Here is a 10,000-nt window from a genome sequence, read left to right as displayed (position 1 = left end):
ACCTCGCCTTTCCTGTCATTGCTGCACACATCTTGTGCGTTTCACTCAGGAAAAGCAAGACGTTTCCATGCCCCTTTGTGTTTTTCAACTCCTTCCCTTCCTGCCCGAACTTCCCGGCTCCGAGCCGTGGATCAGGAGGATAAGCCAGGTCCACATTCATGGGAGGATATTTAGTTTTACTCGGGTGAAATTTATAGCTCTTTATCAGGACTTTATCAGCGTGAAAGAAACGAACCAAAGCAGTTCATGACGTAACTAATGGAAAAGAAGGACAAAGTCCACTGATGTGATGTGAACACTTTAACACACCTTAACCCCGTAACTCCCGAAATACACAGAACAACAGGCAGAAGACCTTTCTTGTAGCTTTAGACAGAATATAAAACAAAAAACGGCTTGATTTAAGGCTCATATATGGATTTAATAACTACACATTTGCATTTATTTGTCTTTTAACCGATAAAATAAATAAAATAAAATAAATACATTTAAATGCAGTAAACATTTTTCTTTAATTTTATATACATTATAATTCTATAAAAATAATAGATTTCTTTTTAAGCTGAGCGCTTTTTGAAACTTTAGACAAAATATAATTTAAATCTTTACAAAACAGTTTATATTTTTATATTTGATGCGTTTTTAGAAAGTTTATTAGAAATGTGATGCGATTAGTAATCATTTATTTATTTTTGTATTTTATTTTATATAAATTATATAAATAACAATAATATGTATGGACATATTTGTTTTTGTTCAAATCAACATTAAATTTAATGCAACAAATACACTTTTAAACTACATATTTAAATTAACGGCATGTTTTTTTTACATTTATTTTTCTGTTTTTATTTCAGTAATTAAAACTTTTTAGGGGTGTTCTTTATTTATTTATTTTTTAAGAAAAGCATAAAAACCTCAACTTACTGCAGTTATCAAAGTAGCTTTTGGACAATATTTGCACTAATAATTATATATAATATATAATTACAATATAAGACTTTTTGTCCTCTTTTTCTTTTTTGCGCAGTGAAATTTCTTGAAATTTGTTCACCGGACCATTTGTTCACCTGCCGATTTATTTTAAATAATCGAATCAGACCTCATTTACACCTGCATTCATGGCCGGCCGGCGGTGATCAGATCAGCGGTGTTGTTAAAAGCGGGTGTAAATGGTGCCCATTTGTCTGCGGCGGACGCCCATCAAGTCACCAAAGTCTCCGGCTCACATTTGTCACGTTTGCATGACAATAGCTGCCCACCGGGTCCGCTAAGTGTCCACCTCATAATTTGGAGAGGGTTTAGGATGAATGTCGGGTTTTAAAGAGGTCCCCGGTGACCCGTACACCTGTCATACATCAACCGCATGAAAGCACCCGGGAGCTCTCTGCGCTCGGGACCTCTGCCTTTGTGTGAGTAGAGTGTTTGTGTCTGTTGAGTTTTATTGTCATGTGTTTTCTTTCTCCTAATGAGCCGCAGCATTCAGTCCATCCTCTTATCTCCGTAGCCAGAGGCCTCTATTGTCTGCGCCGATAAATAATGCAGGAGCTGGTCTGTGATGGACGTCCTGAGCCTTTTGTAGTTTTCTATCGGAGTCCAACGCGGGACCTTTTAATGTAATTAGGCTGCTCAGACTGGGTGGGACGGACTGGTTCTGCGCTGTTTGCGGGTGCTTTTAATTACGAGCATTAAAGTTTTATCAACTGGATGCAATAGCTCTCAGTTTAAATTTATGGCACGGACTATAAATGATGTTTCATTGTCTGGAACTGCTACATTATTACAAAACATTCTAATTTGGAATGTTCGACCATTTGAAATAGTTCGTTGTAATATATTCTGTTAAACAAAAAAGTATTAAAAAGTAAATAGTTTTGCGTAGTATTATTACTATAATTATTGCTATTATGGTTTAAAATATGCATATGTAAAAATGTAAATAATAATAATTATATATGTATATATATATATATATATATATATATATATATATATATATATATATATATATATATATAAATATACATATATTTCAGAAAAATATGTTGTTTATATATTAAATAATTTTTCCAACATGAATTATGTGAATATACAGTAGATGTAAATATTTTCAAAACACTTATTTGTGTGTAATTATATATACATAATAAATATTCAGAGAACGCTTATATGCTTTGGAAACAAACACTTTTATTTTGCATTCAATTAATCACCATTTTATATATATAAAACATTTCTTTATTAATTAATAAATACAAATAATTAAAATAATAAAATTAAATAAATTTAAATTACTATTAAAACTAACTACGTTTAGAAGTTATTTAAAGTTCAATAAATGCATGATGTTAATGCATAAGTAATTATATTAAATAACTGTGATCTCAACAATGATTATGATGTTTTGTTTTAATCGCACAGCCCTATCATGAACGTCATTTACGTTTTCGTGTCCCGGTAAAACTCTCTCACACACAAACACAATCTTTTAGGCAGTTTGAATCATTTTCCTTCTGTAATATAACTCATTTCAAGATATTAATCTCGTAAACGAGGCCTTTCTAACTAGTAAAATGGGTTAAGATGTCTTTTTTGCGCGTGCCGCTACTTCGCTTCAGATGCAGCTCGACAGAAAACATCTGTTTTCTCTCTGACCTTGTTGGACGGCTGTTTCGGCCTCCCCTGCAGGCAGACGCTCTGCCCACCGACTTCACCGAGACGAGAAGACATAGCAGCATGAAAGCCAGCGAGATGAGAGGAGGCTGGATTAGCAGGGGTTAATTACAAGCCATAGAGAGCCGCTGCTATTACGGGCCGGTTCAGCCCTCAAAAGAGAGAGCACAGGCAGCGTTTCATGTCACTAATTTGTCTCTTTAAAGCCAATGAGAGTAATACAGCAAACGCTGTGAATGTGTGAAACGACTGTAAAGTTTGTTTTGAGCTTCTGTAGATCAGAAAGTGTCCTGATCTTTAAAGATTTCATACGTTTAGTGCAGCAGTCACAGACATAAATTGACTGATGCGGTGCTTTCGAACGAATCGTTTGAACCGATTCAGACTGAATCGAATCACACTCATTTCTTTATCGAACCGTCTTTTATGACTCACTGAATTGCATACAGTTCATAACGCGTAAGAACCGTGCTATAATAAACCTATTCCTTTCATTTTATTTTAATGTTTAGAAAGTGAGCCCCTGTTTTGGGGTAGATTCGATTGATTCGATTCGAGATCGGAGCATGTTTTAATTCAAGCCTCTGCTCGGCTATTATTAGCCCTGTTTCTGTCCTAAACACAGTGATCCAGCATTCAAATAGCTTTCGCGTTGGTTTGGAAAGATCTATATTAGTTAGGTAATGCATTTACAAGCCAATAATAGCCTTAAGTGCATAGTGATATAGACAAGGCTAATAATAATCTGCCAATTATGAAACATACATACAGTCTGTGCACCATATTGTGGTATATATTGTCTTATGGACATGGAAACGTAACTAATATTCACAATATATCTCTAATAGTGCTGTCAAACGAAAGAAGTTTTTGTTTACATTATATATGTATGTGTGCTGTGTATATGGTTTATGCATATAGAAATAAAAACACACACACACAGTTTATATTTTGTAAATATTGATGTTTATACACTTATATATTCCTGTTATGTATTATATATAAATATATGTTACATATAAACACCATATTTTCTTAAATGTACACATGCATATGTTTGTATACGTAATATACAAAGATAAATCCATATTAAAAGTAAATAAAAACTTTTATTTTGGATGCAATAATCACGATTAATCTTTTGACAGCGCTAATCTCTAATTCTTAAAACTTGTATAAATGGGTTTTAACAGTGTTTTTATAGTTTCTCTGATTCCAATTTAAATAGCAAGAACAGCGTTAGAGTTAGTTTCATTGATTGCCATTGGTTTGCTCAAATCTGTCACTCAAACATGTTTACGGTGGACCCTACATGGCTTTATTAATATATCATATTGTTTGCTAACAATATAGGATGGTAAATATTTATTAAATATTATGCACGCCTCAAAAAAACGAAAATAAAGTTTCGATTTTTATTTATATATATATTTTTTTTTACTAATTTTAAGTTTGGCTGGTACTAATAAAAACAGTTAATATGTATTTGGATTGTCTTCAAACCAAAAGGCTGAAAATGAAAGACTGTTTTTTTTAGCTATACTGCTTATCCCAACTGGCTAAACAAACTGTGTTTTCTGAGTTCAGACCCCCTGTTGTTCACTTCTTTTCTGAAAGTCCCTAAATCCAGATCCATCTCATGCTCAACACCTGTTCAGAATTCTTTCCCGGAACTTTCCCAAACAATGGCTGCTTTTCCCGGACTGTCTGACATCTGGAAAATGTTGCAGTTCTCCTTTTGACTGGATTTATAGCGAAGGGCTTCAGAGGGGGTCGAGGTACTTGAGAGGTGCTGTAGTTGTACGGCAGAAAGTCATTTTAAATAAGTGAACGAGGTTTCTTTTATGTTAGGGGTTTTTTTTGTTTCCTATTTGCCTTTGATTTTTTTTTTACTTTAAGTGCGAAAAGTAGAGCTTGCAATTTAGCAGCACACACCTGTTTTTAGTTGCAGTAAACGACTGCTCCACATAGTGAAACTGGCAAACAAAGCACAGTTATTCCCGTTTACTAGGTCACAGGGACATATTGCCAAAAATGCTGTGTATTGTCTTTTTTTCCTGCAAGGGAGTACAAAAATAGCACTTTGATGCGTCATGTTTTGAATGTCTTCCTTTTCAGAATCATCCATGCAGTCAAAATTATTTTAAGCTAGCTTTGCGGTCATATTCTTTGAGTTCTTAGTGCTATTCTAAAGTCATATAAACCACTGCAGCGTGTTCAAAATTAAATGCAGTAAATGGTCCTACGACTTAAACGAAATGTTTTTTATAAGTTGATTTTGGGGTCTCTAAAATATGGACGCAGTCATGCATTATTTAGCAAAGCCCTCAAGGAATGCAAATGTGGCATGTGGGTTAAGCTAATGCTGATGGTGAAGGCCATTACCTCTGCAGTCTGAACGCACATGGTCACAGTTTCCCTTAATAGACTTTCTAAATGCATCTGAGGGTAAATGGGCAAAATTCCATGTGTAACATCCAGCGTCAGTCCAGGCTGTGTCATGTATTATGCATATTCATTTAAAACTAAAACGCACTAAATTTAGACAGCGCATTTGTACGAGTGAACTGTTATTTAGGACTAGTTCAATAGGCGAGTGCTGTGAAGTCATCTCAGTCCATGCATAAGTTAATGGCACAGCCTGTGGCCCCAGACATGAATTTCTGCCAACTCCATCAGCTCACAAAAAGCTACAGGGACCTCTGTTTGTGCTGCCATATGGCCTACGCCTTGGGAGATTGGCTCTCCCTTGAGAATTGCTAAAAAGTCTTAACTTTGTATCCACTGTTTTTGTTTTCACAGGGCTCCAGGTACAGAACGAGAAGGACTGGACCTCTGTCTATCAAACTCTGAAGTGCCCCGGTGCCAGCTGTATAGGTCAACCCAACCGTAACGCCACAGGACAATAGAAGCCCAACCCAGAGACGGCTATCAAAAAGCAAATAATCAAGCTCATTAGCTCTCTTCCCCCCCTAGATGACCTCCTCTGAAAAGATCAACAGAAGAAAGGAACTAAACGAGGAGGAAAGAAATGCACTGGCAGCTATTTCTGATGCTCTGTGGTGAAGAGAACATCTCATTTGGGATTTAAGGATTGCGGAAAAAGGATTTCCCCATGCCCTGCCCATTTATCCCAATGCCTATATAAATATTGCATGGAGATATCAAATCGTCCCTTTTCCAAAGAGCCTAATTATAACAAAAATCTCCAGTCTGTTGCCTAAACCTCCTAGATTCTCAGAATGCCTAAATATCTATATTCATAGGGGTCCTATATTTGGATCCCTAAAATTTTGAAACACCTCAGATCTCAAAGAAGGATCAAACTGGTGGTTTGCAAGTTCCTTGTCTGTTTTTGGGCAAGGCAGCTGCTTTGTCCTTTCTATTTGGATGCATTTTACTCCAAAATGAAGCCTTTAACTCCCATTGGTTCACCTTCTCCGCTGCGGCTCCTGAACAAGGGGCCTGATTACCTGCGCAGGCAGATGGATGCCGGAAGCAGGGGTCGTTCCGTCAGTGCCGTAGAGCGACTGGAAGCCGACAAGGCAAAGTACGTCAAGAGTCAACAGGTCATCAATACAAAGCAGGAGCCTGTGTTAGTTCCTTGTGCGACTCCTCCACCGGTGCCCCGTCGCAACTTTACAGTGTCTACTCCTTCAACGCCCGTTCTCCCGGCTCGGAATCAAACGGTGCCTTTCTCTGCACCACTGCTCTCTCGGGACGAAAACGAGGACGACTCCAGGAAAGAGAACTGTCGGAACGAAACCGATGTGGAAACCAAGAACCGCAACAACACAAACAAGCCTCCCGCACATTCTCCAAGAACTCCAACCATTGCTCCATTAGTTGCTCCGCATAGTGCGCCGATAATGCGCAGGAGCAACGGCAAACGCATGCTGCGTCCAGACTCCCTGGTTATTTACCGACAGAAGAAAGAGTGCAAGAGTGCCAGCGGAGGTGGAGAAAATGCGAACTTAGAGGTCAAGGGATACAGCTTCGTACGACGGCTCTTCCAGGGATCCATGCGCGAAAAGAGCGGTGGGAATGAGGCTCAAAAAATGGTGATAAGCGAGGAGAAGGCTGCTTCTTCTCGAGACGGGGATTCACGGATGTCCTGGTCCAATGATAAAGACACAGTCGACGGTGGGAATGAGACAAGGCGATCAAGCAAATCCGAGCGAGAACATTCGATGCACGAGACGCAAAACGATAACACTGGTTTTCAGGAGAAGCAATCGAAGAACTGCATGATCAACTGCATGACCAACAATAACGACATGGACCCATGGAAGCCAGTTGTTCCTCAGATGCGGTCCGATTTGAAACGCTCCAAGTCAGAATTGCGACTACGCTGCTCGCTAGCCATGTCCGAGCAGGAACGCTTCTTTGACTACTGTGGACTGGACCTGGATATGGTGGAAAGGCTCGGACCGGAGAACTTTCTGAATGGTGCCAGTTCAGTTGACACGCTCTCGCTGCTACTGAGGAGCGTCGGAGGCGGGGGCTCGGAGCCCAGCGAGTTTTCCCGACACTCCGGAGAAGGGATTTTTCAGGAAGAGCTTGCCGAGCAGATCCCTACAGGTGTGTCTATTATCGAGAGAAATGCACGGGTCATAAAGTGGCTCTACGGTTGCAGGAACGCAGCCCAGGAGGGTCCTAAAGAGTCTACTGTTTGATTATCACGGTAACTAAACCCGAGACTTTCTGGAGCCGTGTTCCAATATGAAAAACTATGCTGTATTTATTTCACACAAGACGTTGTATTTAAGAGATTTGTTTGGCTCTTCACAACCAGTACGAGAACATATGTGTTATTTTGTGTAAGTCACATATGAAGCTGACACTTCCTTGATTTCATGACCTACACTGTGGCTTTGTCGAAATCGCCCCCTATACCCTCATTCACTATTCCCAACATTAGTTTACTAATATAGTCCACTCGAAGGAGTGGATGAAAACAAATGGTTACACTTTATTTTGATAGTTCATTTTAGACAGTCTGCTAACTATATGTAACTTTGTAACTGCATGTCAACTACACGCCAAAGATTAATTTTTATTTTGCAACTACATGTCCACTAACTCTCAGAGTAGACTGTTAGGTTTAGGGTTAGTGGAATAAGTTGGCATATACTTGCAAAGTTTCCACCCATCAAAATAAAGTGTTAGAAGTTATATAGTCTACTACTTCTCTAATGACTGCTAGCAGGCATGCAGTGGTAAAGTTACTTACTGTTAGTAAAATGTCTAAACTGGACTATCAAAAGAAAGTGTTACCAAACAAATGAGTGAATTTGGAAACCAAATGCGGTTGTGGACTAACGAGACCCAGATATTCATTTGCCACATTACTTACATTGCATGGCTCTAGCAGTCTGTACGCTTATTATTACGGTGCATTACGGGATTGATTGAGTGCACTCAATAATGTCCACTACGGTTTCAGACGAGTGTACTATAGAGTGTAGGGGGCGATAATGATGTATATTAAGCAATGTCATCTCCTACTCTCTGTAAATAGAAATAATCATGAGTCCGTCCTGTTACGAGCGTTATTTGTTGAGTGTAACTTAAAGAAGTGTCATCGGATTAATAATTTAACATTGAAAACCACTAAGCTTTTTCTCTGGGGCTGGGAAACCGATGCATGAGTGTTAAATGAACCATGTGTACCTCATTTCCCAACCGTCCCAGTTTAGTTTGTGTGTTGCCTCTTTTCCTTAAACGCAGGCGTTGGAACAAACACACAGAGGACCCCTGTGGGGATATTAATGCACTGAATTGGAGAAGGAGCGAGAGCTATATATACTGCTATGAAACGTATTTTTAACACTGAGTGTATGCAAAGAAAAAAGCAGGGCCTTAAAAAACAACCTGATTTTGAGATTTATTAACGTATGCCAAAGAAATGTGCTGTGTACTGATACGATGCGCTCCAAACCCTATCGAGCTGCCTTGAGAGAATGACGTTCAAAGAGTTTGATATTAGCATTTTGCTAAGCTAATAACTTGAGAAACATTGGCTGAAAACTGCATGTTTTTAGTAATATTTTTACTAAATATTAGTGTTGGGAAGGGTACTGTAATAGATACAAATGTAATAGATTACAAGTTACCCCATGTAAAATCTAGTTTATTTTGATTACATTTTAAAGTAATGCAACTGGTTACATTGAATTACTTTTTGACGTTTGATTACTTCTGTAATTTTCTAATTTATAACAAAATGTTTTCAATCATTTTGAAACATTTATAGCAGACAACACCGATTAGTCAAAATATATCTTCACTAGAATTAAAGCGATAGTTTAACTTTAAAGCACAGCCATCACAAAAATCTGAAATAAAGCGTATAGATGAACCCAAATAGGAAATAAAAAAGTTATCAAATAAGTATGTGTCCTATTCTGTCTCATTGGTGTATTTTAGAGCAGTCAATGCATTCTGGCAAAGAAATCAATCAGACCTCTATGTGTGTGAAAATATTCATAACTCTAATTGTCAATTTACTCATTAACTAACAAATTTAATTTACATGTATTTTGTAATTAAATTACGTAATCGCTTTACATTTAACCACTGCCTCCCCAACACTACATATATTTTTCCCTGTGCATTTTAGAATTGCCTTTTTAGCAAAGGATGCACGTGCAAATTTGATTTGGGCCAAAATCCTGTCGTACACGGTATCACGACTGTGCTCCAAGCAGCAAATATCAATGTCTGAAAGGGGACCAAAAGTAAAATTTGGTAGCCGCTCACTAGGGTTTGGAACAACCATTCGTCTTCCCCCCCAACTGTTTTTCACAAATGCCTACAAACGGGCCGTTTTCATTTCCACACTGCATCTGCACCACAAGCATTCTTCAGCACGCGCTTGATCTCGCTGTTTCTGTCTTTAACTCACAAAAGCTCAGCATTTAGCGAAGTAGAAGAAGACGTAACAGTGAGACCCTGCGGGGCAGACGCGCTCCCAGTGCGTTTTCGTGTTGAAGGAGACCCTTGAAAACCGAAAAACCATCTGAACTCATCAATCAGACACAGATTCTTCTTTGTCGTAATGAAGCCCCGGTCAGAGGCATTAATCAGTCTCTATGATACCACTGATAAATGAAGCAAAATTTGCCGTGGCGTGAAAAAGAACTGTGTTTCATCCCCAACGTCCAAGATGCATTCAGTCTTCCGGAGCGCCTGAAATCTTTCCTTCTTCTTGCATGTTTACAGTCTACCTGCATATGTTTCTATAAACAAGAATTTTACATTTCAACCCAAAGAGATATTACAGAAAAAGTCCTAATAAAATCCTATTTCTGAACGACATTTGTGT

The 10,000-nt window shown here is 38.3% G+C and overlaps 1 protein-coding gene across 1 annotated transcript in view; it reads left to right on the top strand.

The window, feature by feature from the left end:
* Positions 1-9,988, top strand: part of fam110d (family with sequence similarity 110 member D) — a 15,329-nt gene extending 5,341 nt beyond the window's left edge. Inside the window, exon 2 of the mRNA XM_043261794.1 lies at positions 5,476-9,988. Within this exon, the coding sequence (XP_043117729.1) occupies positions 6,081-7,349 (1,269 nt within the window). The 5' untranslated portion in view covers positions 5,476-6,080 and the 3' untranslated portion in view covers positions 7,350-9,988. The remainder of the gene's footprint in view (positions 1-5,475) is intronic.
* The last annotated feature ends 12 nt before the right edge of the window (positions 9,989-10,000 follow it).

Source organism: Puntigrus tetrazona, chromosome 16 (assembly GCF_018831695.1).
Source record: "Puntigrus tetrazona isolate hp1 chromosome 16, ASM1883169v1, whole genome shotgun sequence".
Lineage (NCBI taxonomy): Eukaryota > Metazoa > Chordata > Actinopteri > Cypriniformes > Cyprinidae > Puntigrus > Puntigrus tetrazona.
This window is presented reverse-complemented; position numbering and strand designations above follow the sequence as displayed.